This window comes from Hypomesus transpacificus, chromosome 11, assembly GCF_021917145.1.
Source record: "Hypomesus transpacificus isolate Combined female chromosome 11, fHypTra1, whole genome shotgun sequence".
Lineage (NCBI taxonomy): Eukaryota > Metazoa > Chordata > Actinopteri > Osmeriformes > Osmeridae > Hypomesus > Hypomesus transpacificus.
The window spans coordinates 536,993-561,742 of NC_061070.1; the positions used below are offsets into that span (position 1 = coordinate 536,993).

At 49.3% G+C, this 24,750-nt stretch overlaps 1 protein-coding gene across 16 annotated transcripts in view; it reads left to right on the forward strand.

Moving 5' to 3' along the window:
• dst (dystonin) overlaps positions 1–24,750 on the forward strand; it is a 99,543-nt gene that overhangs the window by 12,304 nt on the left and 62,489 nt on the right. For 11 of the 16 annotated variants that reach the window (XM_047028587.1, XM_047028594.1, XM_047028588.1 and 8 more), the window contains 29 exons: positions 72–226; positions 472–916; positions 1,038–1,166; positions 1,282–1,359; positions 1,466–1,627; positions 1,741–1,845; positions 2,053–2,148; positions 2,274–2,399; positions 2,656–2,808; positions 2,956–3,110; positions 3,390–3,516; positions 3,870–4,053; positions 4,844–5,001; positions 5,264–5,442; positions 5,694–5,832; positions 6,159–6,352; positions 6,575–6,737; positions 6,849–6,932; positions 7,078–7,185; positions 7,288–7,386; positions 8,008–8,109; positions 14,185–14,313; positions 16,434–16,522; positions 16,771–16,879; positions 17,523–22,988; positions 23,104–23,253; positions 23,494–23,709; positions 23,821–23,970; positions 24,128–24,361. In XM_047028587.1, the coding sequence (XP_046884543.1) occupies positions 72–226; positions 472–916; positions 1,038–1,166; positions 1,282–1,359; positions 1,466–1,627; positions 1,741–1,845; positions 2,053–2,148; positions 2,274–2,399; positions 2,656–2,808; positions 2,956–3,110; positions 3,390–3,516; positions 3,870–4,053; positions 4,844–5,001; positions 5,264–5,442; positions 5,694–5,832; positions 6,159–6,352; positions 6,575–6,737; positions 6,849–6,932; positions 7,078–7,185; positions 7,288–7,386; positions 8,008–8,109; positions 14,185–14,313; positions 16,434–16,522; positions 16,771–16,879; positions 17,523–22,988; positions 23,104–23,253; positions 23,494–23,709; positions 23,821–23,970; positions 24,128–24,361 (9,684 nt within the window). The remainder of the gene's footprint in view (positions 1–71; positions 227–471; positions 917–1,037; positions 1,167–1,281; positions 1,360–1,465; positions 1,628–1,740; positions 1,846–2,052; positions 2,149–2,273; positions 2,400–2,655; positions 2,809–2,955; positions 3,111–3,389; positions 3,517–3,869; positions 4,054–4,843; positions 5,002–5,263; positions 5,443–5,693; positions 5,833–6,158; positions 6,353–6,574; positions 6,738–6,848; positions 6,933–7,077; positions 7,186–7,287; positions 7,387–8,007; positions 8,110–14,184; positions 14,314–16,433; positions 16,523–16,770; positions 16,880–17,522; positions 22,989–23,103; positions 23,254–23,493; positions 23,710–23,820; positions 23,971–24,127; positions 24,362–24,750) is intronic. The other 5 variants (XM_047028590.1, XM_047028605.1, XM_047028604.1 and 2 more) reach the window with 3 other exon arrangements.

A 24,750-nucleotide genomic window follows, 5' to 3' on the forward strand; every position in this document is an offset into this window, starting at 1 on the left:
TGTAATTATCTCAGGCCTTCGGGATGAAAAGAAAAGCCTTTTCCTGAGAGGTTCCCCTGTTTGTCTGTCAGGACGCCAAGCGCCTGGAGTCGGGGATCCAGTTCCAGAACGAGGCGGAGGTCGCGGGCCACCTGCTGGAGTGTGAGACGCTGCTCAGGCAGCAGGTGGTGGACATCCAGATCCTTCTGGACGGGAAGTTCTACTTCGCTGACCAGCTTGTCCAAAGGTAGGTCACCTCAGCCAGGCACACGAACGAGCGGGGTCTTGCTTCCACAGGGAAAAGGAACTTCACATACTCTCTCCTTACAAATAGTTTCTTGGACTGTGGATTTGACTGTCAGAGAATAAGCCTAGCTCAACTCTAAGCATGAATGAGAATAGATATTTTGTAAACATTTCTACTCCACCGTTGTGTGTGTGTGTACTAGTCCTGTATTGGCCATCTCTCACGCAGTGTGTGTGACTCTGCAGGGTCTCCAGCCTTCGTGACGACCTCCTATCCCTCAGGAGTGAGTGTTCCTCCGTCTACAGCCAATGCCACACCCTGACCACAGAGCAGACCAAGATGATGATCTCAGGCATCACCCAGAGCCTCAACTCGGGCTTCTCCTCCAGCCTCACCCCGGCCCTCACCCCCGGAGGCCTGGGCACCCCGGGGTCCACCTTCACCTCCAGCCTTAACCCCGGCCTCATCCCCAGCCTCACCCCTGGCCTCACCCCTGGCCTGCAACCTGGCTCGGGGCAGGCCTACGTGGGGGGAGGAGGAGGGGGAATGGACCCGGGAGCCCTCCAGCACCTCAAGCACATGCAGATACGAAAACCCCTGGGGAAGTTGCTGGGAGACCCCAACATGACCGAAGAGGAGGTCAACATGAACTTTGTTCAGGACCTCCTGAGCTGGGTGGATGAGATGCAGGTGAATATTCTGGAAGGTTCGGGTGCCTGACAAGACGTTTTGGACTCTTCGGTTGTCTGCAGTGAAGTGTGGGTTTAGTGAGGGGAGATGTTGAAGGCTTGTTTTGTGTTTGTTCTGGAAGGTCCAGCTGGACCGTGCAGAGTGGGGCTCTGACCTCCCCAGTGTGGAGGTGCACATGGAGAGCCACAAAACCGTTCAGAAAGCCATCGACGAATTCCAAATGAGCCTTAAAGAAGCTAAACTTAACGAGGTGTGTGCAGTAACAACAACAACCAGGCAGACTTGGTTCTGTGACACATTTTATGATGGGTTTGCATTTCTAAGTGAAGACATTCACTCAACTTTTTTTTTTTCTTTCCTCTCAGATTCAGATGAACCAGCCTCTAAAACTAGCATATTCTGAAAAACTGGGCAAACTAGAATCTCAGTACAGCAAATTACTGGTAAGTTGTCTGGAAGGAAAATGTGCATTCACACATCACTTCCTTGTTTTGATAACCTGGGCTGCCCTGACTCATCTCATCTCCTCTTCCTGCCCCACCTGTCCAGAGTTGTTCAAGGGACAGGCAGAGGCACCTGGAGAGCCTGCAGGACTTTGTGTGCCGGGCCACCCAGGAGCTCATCTGGCTGAACGAGAAGGAGGAGGAGGAAGTGGCCTTCGACTGGAGCGACCGAAACAGCAACATCTCCAAGAAGAAGGACTACCATGCTGTGAGTTTCTCCATTGATAGATTTGGCTCATAACTCTTGACATTCAGCCCTCAAAGTATTCAGTTCAACAGTTCCCTGGCTGATGCATGGCCATGTCTTGGCTGTGTGTCCAGGACCTGATGAGAGAGCTGGATGACAAGGAGGAGGTGATCAAGTCTGTGCAGGACAAGGCAGAGACCCTGCTGCTGGAAAACCACCCTGCCAGGCTCACTATTGAAGTAAGAACTGACCATCGCTCCTAAGGACACAGAACAGTGTGTGTGTGGGGGGGAGAGGAAGAGGGACCCCTGTGGTGACCCCTGTGGTGACCCCTGAGGTGACCCCTGTGGTGACCCCTGAGGTGACCCCTGTGGTGACCCCTGAGGTGACCCCTTTGGTGACCCCTTTGGCGACCCCTGAGGTGACCCCTGTGCTCTCTTCTCCAGGCGTACCGGGCTGCCATGCAGACTCAGTGGAGCTGGGTGCTGCAGCTCTGCTGCTGTGTGGAGCAGCACCTGAAAGACAACTCTGTCTACTTTGAGGTACGCTGAGAGCTAACTCTCTCTTTCTCTCTGAGTTCTGACTGTCGTGGCTTCGGGGGCAGATGGATCTCATAAGCCAGCTCTCTCTCTCCCTCTCCTTCTCGTTTCCCTGTCCTTTGTTACAGTTTTTCAAGGATGCCAAAGAGTCTATGGACTACCTGAAGAACTTGCAGGACACGGTGCAGAGGAAGTACAGCTGTGACCGAAGCAGCAGCCTTCACAAGCTGGAGGATCTCATCCAGGAGTCCATGGTACGCTGTCCCACCACAGGGACCCAAATCAATCCCCCGCCTCAACCCTTCAACTGTAACCACCTTGTTATGACCTGCTGTTATGGATGCTGGGGTAGCATTGTGCATCACAAAACACTTAAGAGCTTCGGTAAAGTCAGGATTGTGGTGGTCGTTGGAATGCACTGTCTTCAGGAGCATGAACTCGACTTACCACGGAAAATGTGTTTTCAACGAGACACTGAGGTGACTTGATGGGGCTGTCTGATTCCTCCAGGATGAGAAGGAACAGCTTCTCCAGTACCGGAGCAGCGTGGCGGGGCTTGTGGGCCGGGCCAAGGCTGTCATCCAGCTCAAGCCCAGGAACCCAGAAAGCCTGGTCAGAACCTCCATCCCGGTGAAAGCCATCTGTGACTACCGACAGATAGAGGTAGGGCTCCGTACGGCCCGATGGGCTGGTCCACTCTGTCACACTGTATGGCATATACATGAGGGGTTGAGAGGATGTAAGGAGATAGATACCTCCATATTCAGACAAGCTTTAAATATTGTATTAATATTGATCTGCGTCTCCTAGATAACCATCTACAAGGACGATGAGTGTGTCCTGGCCAGCAACTCCCACAGGGCCAAGTGGAAGGTGATCAGCCCGTCAGGGAACGAGGCCATGGTTCCCTCAGTCTGTTTCACCGTGCCTCCGCCCGACAAGGAAGCTGTGGAGCAGGCTAGCAGGTGGGGCGCTAGGACCCAGAAGCTCCCTCACAAACTCCCCGGAGAATATCTGTGTCGCTGACCTGTTAGCCGTATTTCACAACTGGTGAAGATATTCAGTGAAAGATAACCATCTAAACGCTCCACGAAATCAAGTTCAACCCAGTTTATCTCTCCTATTCAAAAATGCCAACGATTCCCCTCAGTGTTGTAGACCGTCAGTACAGCAGGGCAGTGTGAACGGCCTGGTGTTCGTTATCTGGTGACCTTTGACCCCTGACCCTGTGTTGACCTCCGCAGGATCGAGCAGCTGTACCAGAACGTCCTGTCGTTGTGGCATCACTCCCACGTCAACATGAAGAGCGTGGCATCCTGGAACCTCCTCATGGCCGACATCCACGCCATCCGCAAGTGGAACGTGTCTTCGGTACGTTCTCTGCTGTTCTCTGCTGTTCCCCGGATTACGCAGACACGGAGGTCTGTGTCAGTGGAAGGATGGGTGGATAGTCTTAACTGAACCTTGACCTTATCTTATTGAGCTCCTCTAATGAAATTACTGCAATGTAGACCCAAACACAAAAGGTCATGAATCTGATACGATATGGACGTGGAGATCACATGCAATTGAATCCAAGCCTCAGTACTATGAGTCACAACGTCCTCTCCGTGCCTGAACGTCAGTGGAGATGATTGTGCTTGATCGTAATGACGGTTGCTCTCCCGGGAGCGCTTGTTCACAGGCCCAGACCCAGGATGACGACGTTTCTCTGTCCTCCACAGATCAAGACCATGTTGCCGGGCGAGCACCAGCAGGTCATTAGCAACCTGCAGTCCCACTTTGAAGACTTCCTGGAGGACAGCGAGGAGTCGGAGGTCTTCACCGTGGCAGACCGCTCCCAGCTGGAGAGGGAGGTCCAGGCCTGCAAGGAGTACTACGAGGAGCTGCTGACGTCTGCGGAGAGAGGCAAGGCCACGCTAAGCGCTACATACTCCTGCTAACGCTAACATACAGTCTGAAGATAGGGGAGATGCTAAGCTAACTGCTAACGTTACTCTGCTAACATATAAAACAAAGTCGGCAAAGTGAGAGGCGATGCTACGCTAAATGCTAACAACGCTCAGCTAATGCCAAGAAGTCTGCGGAGAGCAGCAAGGCTAAGCTAGCCACTAATCTACTCTTCCTCTCTGCTAAAGCCAAGCTAACGTTACTGATGTGTTTGAACGGGGGGGTGCTGCTTGGTACACGCTTGGCAGAACTCCTCGAGGGGAACACATGGTTCTATAAGCCTATTAGACATGAAGTTAATACCTTTTGGAATTATTATTTAACCTCACGAAGCACCCATTGGTCTCAGTGCTGGAATGGTTAGTGTGAGGGCACTGGAATGTGTGATCGTGCGAGCTGTGTTTCCATCTTATGTTTAAGGGGTGTGCGAGAGTTTGTTTCTACAGCACATTTTCATTTGGTTAAGGTTAATCATTTAACCATGGCAGGCAGAACACACTGCAGGAAAGGATTATCACTAAGGTGTTCATGATCTTGATAGTCTAACAATAAATCAGCAGTAAGCTGTTGATCTCTGGCCAATAACAGGGTCAGAGATCACATCGTTCTCAAGATTTACACACACTTTGGTCTCTAGTTCCCAAATCGTCTGAAGCATTGAAGAATTGTTTCAAGGCATGTTTTCACTGTGGTCATTCCTGCGTGTTTGTTTATTTACCTCATCTTCTATGTCTTCATCACTGAACAGAGGAGCATGAAGAGTCTGTGTACAACCAGTACATCTCGGAGCTGCGGAACTTCCGCATGCGCCTGGAGTCGCAGGAGGAGCACCTAATCAGGCAGATCCGCACGCCTCTGGACCGCGACGACCTGGAGCAGAGCGTCCAGCGGATCGCAGAGCAGGAGGTAAGGCCCCAAGGAGCGAGAGCAGGAGGTAAGGCCCCCAGGAGCCAGAGCAGGAGGTAAGGCCCCCAGGAGCACATTAGAGAACCAACAGCACTGGAGTCTGTTTAGATTGGCGCTGCAGAGCAGGACTGGAAGTGCCTGTTGCGTTCATGAAACACGCTATAACGTCAACCCATTTGCATTCAGTAATGATAATAATGACGCCCCCCCTCCTGCTCTCCCCGTGCCCCGCCTCCTGCCCCGCCCCCCCTGCCCCCCGCAGAAGAAGAGGAGTGAGCTGGACCAGCTGAGGGGGGACCTGGAGGCCATGAGGGAGAAGTGTGAGGCGTTCCTCCGGCAGGCCACCGCCTCTCCGTCTGTCCCGACTCTCTCCTCCGAGCTGGACGTCATCCTCCACAGCATGAGCCAGGTCTACTCCATGTCCTCCATCTACCTGGAGAAGTAAGCAGCCACCTCTCAAGCCTGTTTAACCTGGGATCTGGTCAACATTTGTGGTTTTGAATGTTTTTCTGGACTGTTTGTAGCCAGTGGTTGATCACTGCAGAATTCACATCACCACAGTACAATAAAGATCGGTATTGGAGTTCCCTAATAATAAACTGTTCATGTAAAAAAGAAAGTTACAGTGTAAAATGTGTTTTTAAGTAAGTGCTTTGGTGTTTTCTCACCATTTCTGTGTGTGTGTGTCACAGGCTGAAGACTGTGAGCTTGGTAGTGAAGCACAGCCAGAGTGCAGAGGCCTTGGTCAAGACATTCGAAGCCAAACTCTGTGAGGAGGACACCATGAACTCTGACCTGAAGTCCATAGAGACGGTCATCAGCAGACTGAAGGTAACACCGACATGGGAAATGACATCACTTCCTGTTTGATGCTATCATGCACATGAGCTGATTGGAAGTTCATACACCCTGTCTTGACTGATGGGGAAAGCAAGACATAATGATGTGTTCATTTAGCTGGAGCTTTTAGCCACATTGACGTACATGGAGGGATTTGAACCTACTGATTTGTCAAATGTTCTACCACTGAGCTTCCCAGATTGCAACACGTCACTGTTCGTGCTCATCAACCCTGTCAGCCATGTCCCAGGAGATTCAGTGCCAGACCTTGGGTGATGTTTGTCTAAGGTGGACCCTTCCTTCTTCCTCTTCCACAGCAATGGCGGACAGAGATTGACGACCAGCGGGAGGTTTTCCATGACCTGGAGGACGAGCTCCAGAAGGCCCGGGCTGTCAGCGACCGCATGTTCAAAACGCACAACGAGCGCGACTTTGACCTGGACTGGCACAAGGAGAAGGTGGACCAGCTGAGTGAGAGGTGGAACAGTGTCCACTCGCAGATTGAGAGCAGGTCGGTGTTCCTTCAGATTCCAAAAATACCTTCCCCTTGATGTCACCCGTACTTTGTCATGCAGCAACGCATAGCAGCCTATATGTTGTGAAAAAAAGACATTCTGGAAATGTACACGACAACGTCATGGGCTGTTTGAGTTTGTACTGAGGCCTGCTCCCATCAAGGTTTTGCATCTGGAATCTCGACATGAACATCTGCCATCTGTGGTGTGTTTATCAGGCTTCGGGACCTGGAGGGCATCGGTAAATCTCTGAAATACTACAAGGACTCGTACACCAGTCTGGACGAATGGGCCCGAGAGGTGGAGACCATGCAGAGGAAGACCCAGGAGAAGCACCCTGAGGACAGCAAGGCCCTTGCTGAGCTGCTCAACCAACAGAAGGTAAATAAGAAGAAACACTGCGCAGGATTTTAAATGGAAACACGTCTGTGAAGAGATGAGTGTTGCGTTTGCACAACGTGTGAGAGCTTTTCTTTGGCCGGTGTTGTCCAGGTCCTTGTCGCTGAGATGGAACTGAAACAGACCAGGATGGATGAGTGCCAGAAGTACTCTGAGCAATACTGTGGTGCTGTCAAAGTTAGTCCCCAACTACTGCTATGGACATTTCTGAAATGCAGCCAAATATCCCACCCTATCTAGAGGATTCAAGTGACTTGGTTCCTGGATAATGTTGAAGCGTTTCCCTAGGTTACAAACAGCCTCCCGTCCCGTATGTTTTCAGGATTACGAGCTGCAGATGATGACCTACCGAGCGATGGTGGACTCCCAACACAAATCTCCCCTGAAGAGACGCAGAATGCAGGGATCATCTGACGCCATCCAGCAGGAGGTGAACATTCTACAATGGGCCAGAGGTGGATGACAAGACGTAGGGTTCACACTGTATAGTCTAATGCAATGCCCCCCCTCTCCTCCCCCACCCCTCTCCCAGTTTATGGACCTCAGAACCCGTTACACCGCTTTGGTCACCCTCATGACGCAGTACGTGAAGTTTGCCAGCGAGACGTTGAAGAGAACGGAAGATGAAGAGGTAGGGAGCGGCTGGAATGTGAATCCAGTGTCACAGCTCATCTGACCTGCTATGTACAGCTTATATGAGGTTGCTATCTCAGCATGGGTCTTCAGGAAACAAGTATTAGACTAAATGCCTTCTTTTTGGTTGATACACTTTTGGCATGTCATGGCAATTTCCACTTGCACATATAATACAGCACTCTACATTAGAAGAACTGTTTGCATGAGTTGTCACTTTACACTTTGTCACTTTGTGTTTTGAATGGGATGGGGGGATTACTTCCAGCCATATTAAGAACAAATTCAGGTTACTGTTGGTTACCCATTTAATACAAATGGAGAAATTTAGCTTTCAAGCTAAATCTTGAGGGCTTATGCACCGTATTCCCATGCAAAAGAGACACTCTTTTGCATTGTTGTTGGTGGCGGCGAACTCTGTCAACTACCTTGTCAATCCTCCTGTCACTGGAATGGAAATGCTTTTTCACATCATGGTGGCACTTGTTGGGGACAATTAACAACGCTGCAAAACCTTGCCTCTCCTTGGTAAGGATGTTAGACCTGCTAAAATAGTGAATATTCCATTTCAAAATTCAACATTTGGAATGTTTGGATGACTTGTTGTCTTGCCTTGTAGAGCAGAAAGGCTTCAGAGAAGGCAGAATACCTCACATGGACAGAGACCATGGAACTCCAAAAGGCCGCAGGGGAGCAGGAGATTGGTCATCTTCAACAGCAGGTACAGGAACTGGAGACATCATTGGCTGAGAGGCAGGCACAGCTGGAAAGCCTCGGGGAGGAGGTGGAAACACAACAGAAGTCCATCGAGGACCTCACCCTCCAGAAGTCTAAGGCAGAGTTTGAGGTGCAGCAGTCGCGAGCGGAAATGGAGATTGCTGTGAAGGGCAAAGCTGCTGTGGAGCAGGAGCTGGGCCACGCCAGACAGCTGATCCAGCAGTCAGAGGCCAAGCAGTCCTCCCTGGAGGAAAGTCTCCGCATGCTGAAGAGGAACATTGAGGAGGGCACCGTGGCCCGCAGGAAGCTGGAGGACCACCTGAGGAGGAAGGACAGCGACGTGCAGGACCTGGAGGAGCACAGTCGAACCCTCCAGCGAGAGCTGAAGGCCAAGGAGGGCACGGAGGCAGAGCTGATTAACCATGTCCGTGTCATGGAGATGGATAAGGCCCAGCAGGTCAAAACCAATGAGACCCGAACCGTCCTCAGCGAGTCCAGGTCTTCCACGGTCAGGGAGAACGCCTCCCTCGCTCACAGCATCCAGCAAGTCCAAGCTGATGTGGAGGCAGAGGTCCTACATCTCAAACTGGAGGAGCTGACCATGGTGAAAAAGAAGGCAGAAACGGAGATCAAGACATTGAAGTCGGAGCTGAACGCCGCGTTGATGCATAAGAATATCGCAGAGGAGAAGGCTCAACGTTTCAAAGAGCTTCTGGAGGAGAGCAACAACAGGTTGAAGAAGCTGCAGTTGGACATGGAGCTGGACAGAGGCAGCATGAGGCAGAAATCCGAGGAGCTGAGGCAGGAAACGTCCGACCTGAAGAAATCCATCTATGTGTTTCAAGAGCAAATCAAGTCCCTACAGAGGGACAAGTCCTCCCTGGAACAGAAGGCTATGTTCCACAAGACGGAGGTCGAAGGCATGAAAGAGCAGCTGAAAATCCATCAAGGACAGCTCCTCCAGAGGAGCACCATGGAGCAGGAGAAAGGTCTCAAGGTCAGGTGTCTGGAGGACGAGTTGGGCACCAAACAGACGGAGGGAGAACAACTCAAATACAAGATCAATGAACTGACGAGGATTAATATGTTGTTGGACAACAATGTAAGCGGCCTTCAAGTCAGTATCGAGTCTCTTCAGCAGGATAAAACCTTCTCTGAGCAAAAGATGAAGTCGTTGAAAAATGAGGCAGAGAGCTGGAAGCAACAGCTTCAAAAACTCAAAGAGGAGTTTGTGTTAAAACAGAGATCTGAGCACGATGTGCTGCTCAAATCCAGGAACCTGGAAGCAGAGCTTCAGAAGAGCGGTATGATGGCTGCCCAGTTTCAGAAGCAAGTAGAAGACCTGATGAAGGTGAACAAGGAGATGGAAAATAACATGAAGAACCTGAAAGCAGAACTAGAGAAGGTGAGAATGGAAACTGGAACCAAAGATCAGCAGGTGAGCATTTTCAAGTCTCAGGTGGAGGCCACAAAATCTCAGGTGAGGATCATAGAAGAGGAACTCCTGAAGAAGACCCAAATCTCCCACGAACTTCAGATCAAGCTGAGAGACTACAACGAGGAGGTGAGGAAGACAGTCGATCTTCAGCAGAAGAACAAAGAGCTCAGCTTGAACATTGCCAATTATGAGAAGGAAATAAGGAGTCTCAAGTCTGATCTCAGCTTGGTTGGCACAGAGAGGAATCTGGCCAATCAAAAGGTCCAGGAGCAGAAGTCCGATGTAAGCGATCTGAATGTCACGCTGAAGAAAACAATGGCCGAACTGCAGCGGGAGTCCACTGAGGGACAAAAGTATCTTAATAAACTGAAGATGGTGGAAAATGAGCTTTTGAAATGTAAGCAGAACATGAAAGGAATGAGTGGAACCTCTGAGAAAATGACAGCAACTCTAAAACAGGAAATAAACTCTCTTCAAAGAGACAAAAAAATGGCTGACCAGAAACTGGAAAACCTGAAAGCCGAATTGGAAGAACTGAGCTCTGCTTTAAAAAGGACAAAGGATGAACTGAAGAAAGAGGCTCAGGAAGGGAAAAATAAACTGTCTAAAACCACTGAGTTGGAGGCGGAGCTTCAAAAGAACAGGTTGACCATGAAAGAAATAACCTCAAGCTCTGAAAAATTCTCAACCAACTTCAAACAGGAAATCACTGTCCTCCAAAGGGAGAAAATTGCATTCCATGAGAAAACAGTATCATTGACTTCTGAGGTCACCATGCTGAAAGGAAGGCTGGACCTTGCCCAACAGCAGGTCAAACAGAAGCAGAAAGAAAGTTCTGACCTTCAGCTGAAGTCCAAACAGATGGACAACCAACTACAAAACTGTAAACAGATGCTGGACGACTTGAAAAGCAAACTTGACCTTCAGAAGGCGAGTTATGAGAGGGAACTTAAGTCGGTTCAGACTGAAATGGAGCACAAGCTCTTGTTACAACAATCTCAAATCAAACTGGAAATACAACAGAAAACTCAGGGGCAATCACAAAGCACACTGTCAGCAGAGATGGATAACAAGTATTTGAAACAGGAAGTTGAGCAGTTGAAAACATTCAATGAGAGCACATTAAAGTTAAAGCAGGAAGCCCAACAGCAGGTAAATGAACTACGTATCAAGATGGACAAAGTGCAACAGGAGAGAGCCTCAATCAGCCATGACTTACTGAAGGCCAAATCTCAGATTTCTCAATTGGAGGCAGAGAAAGTAAAGCTCAGCTCAAACTTAACTCACTTTGAAAACCTCCACAAGGAGAGTTCCAGAGAGACCACCAAGCTCAAGCAGCTGCTGGCAGACAGCGAGAGGAAGCTGGCCATCAAGGGAAAGGAAGCACGTTCCCTCAACGAGCAGGTTTTGTCCTACGTAGAGGAGGTCAAAAGCCTTCAGGAGAAGGTCCTCAAGCTGGAGGTCACCATCAACACTGAGAGCAGGAAGGCTAAGGAGCTGGAGGCTGCAGGTCAGACCAGCCACCAGTGTGCGAAAGACAACGATCTTGCCAAACTGAAGACGGAACTTGTTTTGACACAGAAAATTGTGGCTTCATATGAAGACGCCAAGCGCAACCTAGAGGAGGAGCTGGTCAAAATGAAAGTTTCATCGGAGGTATATATCAATAACTAAATATATAAATATATATATCTTTCTATCTAAAATATCTTAACACTATACTCAACTGCTGCAAAAGCAGCACATATAGATTTCGTAATATTCCAACTCAACTTTTTTTTTATTAATATGTATACATTTTTTATATTTAAAAATGTAGTATTGGATTTATTTAAAGTGTGTCATTTGCACTGCCGACAAAGGATTAGAATTGGTATTTGCTGTCTGGTACATTCTATTGTTTAATCCAGTGTCTCTTTAATCCCATGTTCACAGATAGCATCGATGGAGAAAGACAAAGTCATGGATGAACTCAAAAAAGTGAAACAATCCAATGTGACTTTTGACCACAATCAAAGCAGTGCCAACAATCAACTCATCCACAATCAAAGTACTGCTCGCGATCAAGTAGTCAACAATCAAAATATTTCTCAACCAGTCTGCGATCAAAAGATCAACCAGTCCGCAAGCATTACTCCTAATCAGATAATCCACACTACAAACCTCTCACAGGAACAAACAATGAGTACTAAACCAAACAACTCTTATGTTCAGACTTCAACAGTTCAGCAAAAACACACCCAGAATGTGGTTTCCGGAAACCCGGGAAAACAGTCTGAAGCTGTATCCATAACACAGAAAGCATCCATGTCTGTGGATGGACCTGCAAGAAGAAGTCAACAGGTCACATCCAGCCTCTCTAGTACAAGTTCATCCAATGTCAAAACCATGTCAACCAAAGGGTCCCAATCTGCGACGGTGTTGAGAGAAACCGAGGTTGTGAAAAGTCAGTCGGCTTCCTCCAAGGCCTCTCCCAAGCTACCAGGGCTTAGAGGAAGCATTAGTATAAGGAAGTTGATAAAAAACAAACTCCTGGACAGAGACATCTTACAAAAATTAGAAATGGGACTGACCACAGTGGAGGAGGTCCAGGCATCGTTGGCTCAGTTTATCGGCAAACCCACTGCCATCGCTGGCATATACTTGGAGTCGAGCAAGACAAAAATGACCTTCATGGACGCTGCTGAGAAGGGCTTACTAGCTAAGACGTATGCCATTGAGTTCATGGAGGCTCAGGCTGCAACAGGATGCGTGACAGATCCCTCCACTGGTGTCTCCCACTCGGTCCAGGAAGCATTGGAGAAGGGCGTGGTAGAGCCAGACGTGAAAGAGAAACTGCTGGATGCAGAGAAGGCCGTCAGCGGCTACATCCATGGCAGCAAAGTCCTGTCTGTGTTCCAGGCTATGGAGGAACGGATCCTGGACCGACACAAAGGAAAGAAGTTTCTGGAGGCTCAGGTAGCCACCGGAGGTCTGGTAAACCCTGTCATCGGCGTTAGGGTGCCCCCTAACATTGCACTTGAGCAGGGACTCATAAACAAAGTCGCCCTGCAGAGTCTCTTCGACCCAGTCAGTAATCCCAGAAGCTTCCACAACCCTGATTCAGGACAGAAGGCCTACTATAGTGAACTGCTGAAGATGTGTCTCTATGATATTGATGGTGGAGTTTATCTTTTGCCCTTTGGTGAGAGACATCTCTCTGGTTTATCCCCCGCGAGCTCTCATAGAGTATCGGTCATCAGCAGCATTGCTGGGATGGAGATGTCGACGTTTGAAGCGTTTAAGGCCAACCGCATAGACAAGAGGACCTACCTCTTTCTCTCACAGCAGGATGGCGAATGGCAGGAAAAGTCCACTGTCGATGTCAACGGAAGCCCCCTACATATCATAATCGACCTGAAAAGCGGTCGGCAGGTATGCATCGAAACCGCCCTGAGTCAGAGGTTCCTCGAAGCCGCAGAGCTGGTGAGTTATCGCAGTGGGCTGATCAGCATCTACCAGCTGGTTGACGTCATCTTCTCCAGAATGGTCGTCGTTGAAGACCCAAACAGCCCGATTGCAGGCGTGTGGGACGGCACCCAAAAGAGGCGTCTGTCAGTTCTCCAGGCTCTCCAGCAGAACCTCGTCGACCGTCTGACCGCCCTGCGCTTTCTGGAGGCCCAGGCCTGCACAGGGGGCATCTGTGACCCAGCATCGGGAGAGAGGTTCCCCGTGGCAGAAGCTCTCCGAAGGGGGCTCCTGGTCGAGTCCTTCGCTCGTCAGCTCCAGCAATGCGAACAAGCGTACTACGGCGTCATCCACCCCCACACTGCTAAGATCTTGAGTGTGTCTCAGGCGGTTCAGGAGAACCTGTTTCCTAAAGACGTGGGTCTCCGCTGCCTAGAGTACCAGCTCCTCACGGGAGGACTGCCCCATCCCGAGACCCACGAGAGGGTCTCTCTGGAAGAGGCTATCCAGAGCGGCCTGGTGGACAAGGCCACGGCCGCGATCCTGAAAGACGACAAGTCTCATTCCAAAACGCTTACTTGCCCAAAGACGAGAAGAAAGATCTCTTTCAAGGAGGCCCTGGAGAGAGGAGTTTCTGACTGCCACACAGGGATGAAACTGCTGGAGGCCACCAGGTCTCACAGTGTTGGAGCCAAGCCCTCTTTTCAGTACATCTGGACCTACAGACCAATCTAACTTTGTGTAGTAAAAATCTATGCTACGTGAACAAGTGTAGATATTAATAATTTTTGAAAATCTATTATAAGTTCCAAAATATATGTGTAACACGTCCTGGATTTATTAATGGGGGAAAAAAGGCATTTGAGGGATGCAAAATATTATTTAGTGGTCACACATTTCATGTTGTACACTTTTTTAAAGTGGCAATTCTCCTTTTCACCCAAGCTTGTTTACAAGCAAACATTTCAGTAAACTGCAAATTAGCATTAAAATGGAATTCATGCTAAACTGGTATGGAAACCACTATGGTTCGCAAGACTATTACTAGAAAAGATTCATAATATGGCTGGGAGTATCTCTGGTGTGTATCTGCTGTTGCTTGTCTATGTTTCCATGTCCTTCGATAATCTGCAGTGATATTAATAAATAACTCTGATATAACAAGCTTTAATGAACCTCTCTCTCCGCCTCTAGCGATCTGTCGATGAGGAGAAGAAAGAGAATGGTGATAAAGTTAGCAAGCTATTGCACTGGATGTCCAGTGTAAAACCTGGCCTGGGCAAAGATGCTAAAGCTAGCACAACGACTGCTAGTAAGCCCCAGGTAATAACTGTGCATAAAACAACCATGCTGTCACTCTATGGCAGGGGTCGGCAACAGGCGGCCCGCGGGCCAATTGTGGCCCGCCAGCGATTTTATTTGGCCCGTCAAAATATTTCCAATGATATATTTTTTATAACGTTTTTTTCCCCGTCGACTTTTATTTTGAAACCGGAAACTGGGTATGGTGTCATTAGATGTGGTCGACTTCATGCAGCGCCGGCGTCGCCTGCAGCCCGGTTGACTTGAAGTAACCAATGGCATTCTCAGCTTCAAGGCAGCCGGCTGTCGGCGCTGCCGTCGCTGCATGAAGTCGAATACACTTATTGACTTTTCTGAAGTATTTTTTCGCCATGTCATCGCTACCATATGATCGCTACACCTCACGGCTGACAGATCGCCTGATGTGAAAGCACAGTTATGGTTAGTAATCATGGGCAGCGCTCTCTATGGCAGCGCTAGGAAGGGGCTAGCAGGTGCTTCAGCACCCCCAAGAAAGACCAAAGCACCCCGATAGCACCCCCCACGACATTGCTTATTAATTTATAGTTTCAGGCCCGGAATGGCCATCGGGAGAATAGGGAGAATTCACGGTGGGCCGCTTTGCCCGCTTATAAATTGGGCCAGAAGATCGCCTGCTTTCTCTTTGTTTTTTTCACACACCGAATAACAGGATATGCCTTAAGTTTGTTAAGTTACTGTGTGACTGAAAAGTAAGCTAATAGGCTACATTGTGTTTTAATCTAATTAAGCGCATGATCAGACCGTGCATTAAAAAGTGCAGTTCAGTTGTCGCGCATGTTTCTCAAACACAAACCATAATTTATTGTTGTGGAGGGAGTTAGCTAGATTAAGCTGAAGCGAAAAAAATAAAATGGAAGGGATAAGATCCCAGGAGGAACTGAAAAAGCCAGGTAAAAAATTAAATTTTTGCTCGCATTAATGTGAAGTTCCGATTTCACCTCACATTAAAACCTTGACTAGGTCCTAGTAATCCTATTCTCACTTGATGACAGTATTTATGTGCACCAACGATGACGACCCACCACGTTGGGATGACAGTGACGACCATGTTGATACAGTTCGTTAACAGACCACCAATGGGCTCATGCACATGGTTTATTATCGTTAGCTATTTGTAGTAGACCTACCCATTCTCCATATAGGCCTAGTTGTTGCGAGTGCACGTATCGCAAGGGCACCTATCGCAGCGTCTAAATAGGCAGTAACCCAGACTCTGGCCCGCCGTCTAGTGGCGAGGAAAAATACTGGCCCGTGGCCCAAGTTACTTGCCGACCCCTGCTCTATGGTGTTTTCAACTCTCCTCCCAAGACTATACATGTGTATATTATCACCCCCATGTATTATGTATATATATACTATAACGTCTTTCCAAGAATTGTGTTTCCTGCCAAATACAAATTGTTTTACAAAACGATCCCACAACTTCTCTTTATAATTGTATGTGCATGGTTTCCAATAAACAAACCAGTTTTTGATGATTTTTATCATTTAATTTAGCCAGTTATAGCTACACAATATAAATACAAAGGTTTAAGCTGCATATACAGTTTCAGCTTGACAGCTGTGCCATTATTAAGGTATCAAGCCCCTTGAAATGAACCCTCCCAGGGTCTTCACAAGAAAATCACCTGAGAAAACTGTTGCACAAGCACCACAATAACATCCCAGTATCTTGACAACAACTTAACTGTCATTTTCACTCATCACCACAACATGTTACAAGTAAACCTCTTTTCCTCAATGAAAAATATAATTTTATAAAAAAGCTTTAAAGCTGTTGTAAATTGCCCTATTGCTTGGCATTACATATTGCGTTAAAATAAACCTATTGAATTAACGTAATAATGTAATTGTGTAACATACATAGAACACTCCTGCTGAATTAGGGTTAGGGCTATCATAGCCTAGGGTAAGTCATCACAGCCTAATATCTAGCGCAATCCTCATTTCCCAGAAACGGTTAGAAAGCAACACATGCACATTTCAATATTGGATATGCACAATGCTGTGTGTTCAGCCTGGCCTTCTCACAGTACTTGGAATTGTCAGCATTCAGAGCACACAAGGCAGATTTATACACATGGTCTGTATTATTCCAGACATCAATGGAGGAGATTGTGACCAAGAAGGAGCAGATTGCAGAGGTCCTGAGGACCACACAGATGCTGATTACCAAACACAGTGACAAGTGAGCGCTTCTCTTGAATCAACGTTTCATGATAATATGCTGGGCCACGCCCTGTGTGCTTCCTGGTTGGAATTACAATAATATTATGTTGAATCTGAAGGATTTTGACTTCAGATTATGCTTGCGTCACGCTGCAAATGTAATGCGAAACATGAATGAGTCTGTTATCTGTTCAGTATCTTTTGATTTTATTGTCCTGTAAATCAGGGCTGAAAGAAGTTAAATGTTTGGCATGTGTTGTCTTGCAGGATGACTGAGGAGGAGAAGCAGGAGGCCAAGGAACAGCTGAAACTGCTGCATCAGGCCTACAGTGATCTCAGCCAGCAGTGTGCAGACCAGACGCCCCCTGTTGACCAGGTTTGGAACTGCTTCTCTGCTCTGCACTGGGGTGGATAAGAGATGTGTGGATTTGCAAAGCACACTAGCGCCACCTACTGTGCTCCTGCATGACTAACCTGTGATATCCCCAGCATGGTTTTCTCTTGAGACATTTTTAACGCTGTCAGCCAATGAAGACAAGAGAAATAGTAGGAGGGTTCCTCTGTAGTATGTGAACCAATGAAACCCAGGGAATCTGAGTATGCTGTAAACATGCTTCCTGACTGAACCACCCTGAATCACCCTTCCACATTCTGACCTTTCACAGCCATCCTTGATGCACAGTCATTCTCTTCCCCACAGGTGCCCTCCCTGTCCAACATAACTCCCTTTGTGTGGTGTGTCTAACTTGCTCTCTCGTTTGGCCAGATACTGAGTTCTGTTCACAGATGCATGTCAGCTTTCAATGTGTCCAATGTTCCTCTTGCTCCGGAAAAACACTGTCAGAGCCTTGCATTGTTGCACATGAACTTCTTGCTTGTCTGATGGGTGAGTACGTGTTTCGCCTTGCTTTTGAAAACAATTCCCCAAAAAAGATTGATTTGAATATAATTGATATCAGCGGGATATCTCAGAGGTATGTTAAATGGATACTCACCTTCTCCTTCTGGTTGTCCCACAGGATTCCCAGACCATTGAGGGGGTCCTGGAGACTGGGAGTGGATCATTCTACTCCGTGTTTGCTTCTGTCCAGAGAGGCTTGCTGGACCAGAGGACGGGGGTCTGCCTCCTCGAGGCCCAGCTGGTCGTTCACGGCCTCACTCTGCCACAGAGCAGGGGGTCTGTCGACCTGGACGAGGCTCTCACAAAGAACCTGCTCGATGAGCCCACATGGAGGCAACTCCAGGATCTGAACGAGGCCAACAACATCCTCCAGAGCCCCCAGTTTTCCTCGGAGCCTCTGCCCGCGATAGCAGCCTTCTGTGAGGGGGTCATCTCGGAAAAGTTGGCTATCAAAGTCATGGAGATCCAGCTGGCTACTGGAGGTCTCAAGATATTTAACACCAGGGAATTACTCACCCTCGATGATGCCTTACAGTTTGGACTCATCCCTGCCCCTTTTTACGTCCAGATCCTGGAAAGACAGAACAGCGCGAAGGGTCTGATCTGCCCTAGCACGGCTGAGAATGTGTCCCTGGCCCAGCTCATCCAGATGAGTGTCTTTCATAAGGAGACAGGTCTACGACTGCTGCCTGTGAAGGGAAACCATCAAGGAACCATAGTGTTGCCATCAGGAAAGGAAACCAGTGTGCTGACGGCGGCCCATGAGGGCTGTATCGATCGTGAGACCATGTTAAGATTACTAGGGTCTCAACTGTTTGCTGGTGGGATCGTCGACCCAAACACCGGACGTAAACTGACAGTTGAGGAAGCCCTGTCAGAGGGCCTCATTGACCCAGATATTGCCTCTCTGATACTGAGTCACCAGACACAAAATGGCGGCATTGTCAATCCCAAAAATGGAGAGAGGCTTACGGTGGATGAAGCTGTCCAGTGTGACTTGATGAGCTCCACCAGTGCTCTGCTGGTGCTGGAGAAACAGAGGGGCTTCACGGGGCTGTTGTGGCCTCACTCAGGGGAGATAGTCACTTTCTCCACCTTTCTGCAGCACAACATTATCACCAACCAGCTTGCCTGCAAACTGATCAGCAACAGACAGAAGATAGCGGCCTTTTACATCCCGGACAACTCAGAGGTTGTCGATATCAACTCTGCAGTCAGAAGCGGTCTGATAGACAGACATACAGTGGAGATACTGAAAACGATCGAAATACCAGATGTGTTTTCAGATATCGATGAACTTAATGCGAGGTTCTCCTCTTGGTTGATGTTCAAGGAGCTGCAGATTGAAGGATGTCACAGTCCCAGAGATGCCGCAGACGTGGGTGAACAGAGCCTTGCTGCTCCCTCTCCCTCTGAGGCAGAGCAGCTCTTTATCTCCTACCTCATGCTGAACAGCTACATGGATCCAACATCTGGGAAAAGACTTCTGATATTTGATGGACAGCTGTCGAACATGTCCAAACTCTTAATGGAAGACTTAGCAGACGCTGCTGAACGTGAGAGACAGAACTCGGTATCGTCTGAGGATGATACAAGGATGGATGACAATTCTGAGAAATTGACAAATTCAGAAGCATCATCTCGAAGCAGTAAGGAGGATCTGATTCTGTTGCAAATCGATGAAGAAATAGATCAAACGATAGAAGACCAGGAAGTGCTTAGTTTTCCGGGTGTGGTTGACAAGAGAAATGAGGTTTCTCTAGATGTTAAAACCTATCTTGGGACTAGTGTTTCAGGACATGATGCCCTTGAGGAACCCTTTGGACCAACTGACACGATAAGAAACATGACGCAGCTCATTTCTGGTTTGTCTGAGGACACGTCTCAAAAGTACTCGAAATGCATAGGTCCTGTTCATGGCAACAACTTGGAGGAAGATTCAGTTGATCAAGTAAATAGGTCCGCCAATGGAGGTTTAGCAAATAAAGGAAGCCAAACATTTCCAACATCCTGTGTCGTGAATGGATCCGATACGTTTTTAACTTCAGGAACACATGAGCTCGCACTGTCAAGCCCCCCAACTGCATTTTTGCCCCCTTGGCAGCAGATGCAAACAGAGGCTGAGCCTGGCTCATCACCATGCAGGATGGTTCCTGAGGCTGAGCCTGGATCATCACCATGCAGGATGGTACCTGAGACTGAGCCTGGATCATCACCATGCAGAATGGTATCTGAGACCGAGCCTGGATCATCACCATGCAGGATGTTGCCTGAGGCTGAGCCTGGATTGTCACCATGCAGGATGGTACCTGAGACTGAGCCTGGATCATCACCATGCAGGATGATACCTGAGACTGAGCCTGGATCATCACCATGCAGGATGGTACCTGAGACTGAACCTGGATCATCACCATGCAGGATGGTACCTGAGACTGAGCCTGGATCATCACCATGCAGAATGGTATCTGAGGCTGAGCCTGGATCATCACCATGCAGAATGGTTCCTGAGACTGAGCCTGGATCATCACCATGCAGGATGGTACCTGAGACTGGACCTGGATCATCACCATGCAGGATGGTACCTGAGACTGAGCCTGGATCATCACCATGCAGGATGGTTCCTGAGACTGAGCCTGGATCATCACCATGCAGGATGGTACCTGAGACTGAGCCTGGATCATCACCATGCAGGATGGTACCTGAGACTGAGCCTGGATCATCACCATGCAGGATGGTACCTGAGACTGAGCCTGGATCATCACCATGCAGGATGGTACCTGAGACTGAACCTGGATCATCACCATGCAGGATGTTGCCTGACACCGTTGACAGGCTCACAGACTCTCAGTGCTCTAAGGAAGGCCTGGAGGACGAGGATGAGAGAAGATACGCCCTCCACCTGCTCAAGGCCCAGGTGGAGGAGGGCGGCATCCTGGATGTGACCTCAGGCAAACGCTACGATCTGGAGGGAGCCCTGGATAAAGGGCTGGTGGATGAGGAGACTGTACTGGAGGTTCTGGCTCTCCAGCTGCACAGGAGCGGGGTGGTGGGGGATCAGAGGGACACTATGTCCACCCTCCAGGCTGCAGTGTCGGCTGGATCCATCTCTTCCCAGGTGGCCGTGCAGATCATGGAGCAGCAGAACCTGCTAGCCGGTGTGTACGACTCCAAGGCTGGCAACACCATCTCTGTTAGTGAAGCTCTGGAGTCGGGGCTGGTCAGCGAAGATCTGGCCGTGAGCCTCCTTCACTCGGAGCCCAAGCACAAAGCGATCGTCGACCCTGAGGGGAAATGCTCCCGCTCCGTCTCTGAAGCCAGACGACTGGGATTCATAGATGACATGGAGGCTGAGGATCTGCTGACACGGCACACTGAAACCAAAGTGGCGGTGATCATTCTGGATATTCCGGATGAGCCGATGGATGGAATGGAGACTGGGAAAGGACTCGCAGGCAAAGAGTGGGACAGTATAAGGAACCATGAGGAGATGAGTGATGCCCTGAATCCACATCTTCCATACAGCGTCTGTCAAGATTCTGCACGACAGATCATCTCACCCCTCTTGTCCAATCAGTTAACAGAGGAGCGTACCGGCCATCAAACTGACTCAGCATGTTTACCAACAGAAGATTGGGAGCCATCGGTCCATCCCAGTAGAGATTCCTCATCAGATATGATCTGCGAATCCAGAAATGACACCCAACATAATACTTTATCAAACAAGTCACATCCAATCGGTATTTCGGATAACAGGCTTTCCGTGGGTAAATCTGAGGAAAATCAACAGACCGTCGGTGTCACTTCCCCTGGTCTGCCTGATGATGTGGAGCCAGTGGTGTTCTGCCTGGACGATGGGCTGACCAGTGCAAGTTACCGACAGGTGGAGATTGTAGCTAACCAGACGGTGAGTCCGGTTCACAGTGACTCGGGGGTGTCCTGTTCCTCACACAGCGACACGCAGTCTGAAGAGAGGAAGACGGAGAACGTGCTGGCTCCAGTCAGGGAGCCGGCCGAGGAGCTCATCCCAGAGAGCTCGTCTTCCAGGGGTCTGTCCAGCCGCACCACTGGCTTGGTGTCTGAGTCTTCTTCTGGGAATGCAGGGGAGATCACAGCCAGTGCCACTGAATATCTACAGCCGAATCATGGGATGCCTCAGCAAGCTGTTGTCAGACCAAAGCCATTAGGGGGAATCACACCTGTCTCTTCTCACAATGGACACAGTCAGAGTGAGTTTGTATGTGATTTGATTCCTCCAGTGCTTTGGCAAGACTCTTCAAATTCAGCTATGATGTCAGAGGCGGCTATTCCTGACACAAGTCACAGCAGTGATTACAGCGATTACAAAACGTATTTAGAAATGTCTGTGCCTACCCTCGTCGAAGATCATTCTTCCGGTACCACGTCGGATCCCACTGGAGCAACGAATCAGTCAGGTTCTAATGCTAAGGCAAGCTCCCAGACTGAATCAGGCAAGGAACCATCTGCAGTGAAACAGCCGGCCGAGGTTCATTCTCAGGGCCCAGGTTGTACCCCTGCAGAAGCTGAGTCTGAGGCAGGATCGACAACACAGACAGACGAAAACAACCACCGACCGAGATCACCTGAGAACGGCCTCTCCTCAGGGCCTCCACTGAATGGGTCAGAACCTGGCCTAGGATCAGAAAGAAGATGGAATGTAAGGGGTCAGGAATCACATCCAACACAAACTGGGTGTAGCCCCTTAGAGGAATCCCTACTGAAGACTAACAATACCTACCCAGAATCCTCTAGTGCATCTGACGGTGCTGCGGCCCCAGCCTTAGTCCTCTACGACGCTGTGCGGTCTGGCCTGGACGAGCTGGTGAAGATGAGGGTGGAGGGGGCAGATGTGGGAGACCTGCAGAAGGCAGAGAACCAGGCAGTGGAGGACATCATCAGTGTGATCCAGACCATTCCCCACCCCCCAGGGAGAACAGGCCCCGACCAGGGACCAGCACCTCCAGGCCTCCAGGGACCTCCAGACATCCAGGGACCTCCAGGCCTCCAGGCATCTCCAGGCCTCCAGGCACCCCCAGGCCTCCAGGCACCCCCAGGCCTCCAGGCACCTCCAGACATCCAGGCACCCCCAGGCCTCCAGGCACCTCCAGGCATCCAGGCACCCCCAGGCCTCCAGGCACCCCCAGGCCTCCAGGCACCCCCAGGCCTCCTGGAGAACAGCAGACCAGATCTCCTCGTGGACGCGCTGAAGCAGGAAGCTCCACACTCCCCTGAGAGCAAGGACTCTCCTGAAGGCCCGGAGAGGACCAGGTCCCACATCCAGTCTCAGTTGCTGCAGGTGATCCAGAACGTGTCCTCCGGTCAGGACCCAGAGGTTCTGCGGGAGGTCATGGAGACCCTGACCAGTATGATGGGCGGAGGGCCACAGGAGGACAGGCAGGGCTGCCGTCTGGAGAGCATCCAGGAGGAGAGCTCCGAGGAGGAGGCTGAAGGAGCGACAGAGGCAGAGAAGCCAGACCTCTGCCACTCTGCCCTGGAGGACCGGCGGGCGCGCGCTGCTACTGGCTCCAGTATGAGGAAAGCTGAGGGGATTGAAGCTGAAGTCAAGGTATGTCCTCTTTATTTCACCATTTTATTTGTGTATCTACCTTCCAAAATCAGAGACATGTAAGATGAATTTGACAGTGACTAAATGATACCAACACTTTGTGGCCTCCTTTCAGCCACAGTGTTCCACTCAGGATTATCTGGAGTGTGTGGGCAGACTCCAGGATCACGGAGATGCCTTAGAGGACATCAAGAATGACCTTTTGACCCAGGGTCCTCTAACTAGCTACATGGAGGAGTTAGTGGGTCAGCTGGGAGAATCTCAGGTTTGCCATGTGATTTTCTACTGTACTCTATACCACAACCCTAAATGCCTGGATTGGTAGATGACCACTCAGGTAACTGTATGTAGTCCTGCATTTCTACCTATTTAGTTCTTTCTCTTTCTCTACATGTCTGTAAATCTGAGTTGTTCTCACTTTGCATGAACAGATATCAGCTTCCACGACTACTTTTCACATGTTGTATTTCTCCCTTTCTTTGGACTAAACTCACGCTGTGTCTAGTCACTGGAATCGAATCTGTCCGCGCTGGCTGGTGTTCTAAATACAGACCTGCAGCTAGCCAGGCAGCTGTTGCACTGCAGTAATGAAATGGTACCCTCACAAATCCACCAAGACTTGGCCTCAGCCTTCATTGATTTGCAGCCAGCTTTCACAGACGTTTGCCGAATCTCTGCAGAAAGGACTTATGTTCTGACACAGGCTATTGAAATAGAAAAGGTCAGTGTCGAAAACAGCACTGGATTTTGGGTGTTGGTCATGGAAAACTGCTGAAAACGGCAGTTTGTGAAAAAGAAAGATCTTTCTGTTTTGAAATCTCATAATTTTCAGGCCCATCTGGAGTCCACGTACCAGGATCTGCTCTGTACGCTTGAAACCCTCTCAGGGTGTATCTGTGATAACCCTGAAATTGTCTGCAATCTGGATGCGAAGGACACATGTGACCTGGACACAGTGAAACACATGATCGAGCAGAACAGGGTATTATTTGTGAATCATACATGCATTCTGTCCAGTCATGTAATGGCTTAAATTCTGCCATTCAGATACGTTTGATATTATTATTATTATTATTATGATCAAGTCAGTGTCCGGAACGTGTTTGCTGATGTCAGTGTTCTTCTGGGTGGGGTTCTAGAACACTGAGGGAAGGCTGTCAGGGTTCCGGCGGCAGCTGGAGGAAGTAGCGTTCGACATCCAGTACTTCATATCTGAGCATGCCCAGTTTCTCAGCCCTGCCCAGAGCCGGCACCTCCTCAAGACTCTCAGCGCCACCCAGAGGGCACTGAGGGAACAGCAGGGGGTGGTGGCGGACCAGACCTGCACCCTGGAGCACGTCCTGAGGGCTAGGGAGAAGCAGAGTCTGCAGAAGGTCTGGACCGGAGACATGGTCCCCTAGGAGACTGAGAGTGTGAATTATAATGTCTTGATTCCAACATGGAGGTTTTTGGAGTTGGAAGTGTGCACGAGAGTGACGTTTTGGTGCTCACTGTGCATGGACTGGGTGTTATGTCAGCTAGTCTCTAGGGACAGTGCCGAAAGACATTCTGGGATGGATATTGTGAAATAGCACAGACAGAACTTATATTCCAATGCTTGACTTAGTGTTGATCAAGATGTTGTGAAAGTGTTTGCCCTCCTTGAGAGTGTTGCATGTTTCCCCGCTTGACCACAGGCCAATACTAACTCCTCTGCTTGTGTTCACATTTCACAGGCTTCCAGGCGCCCCTGAACACTGACAGTGCATCTCCAGTGTGGGAA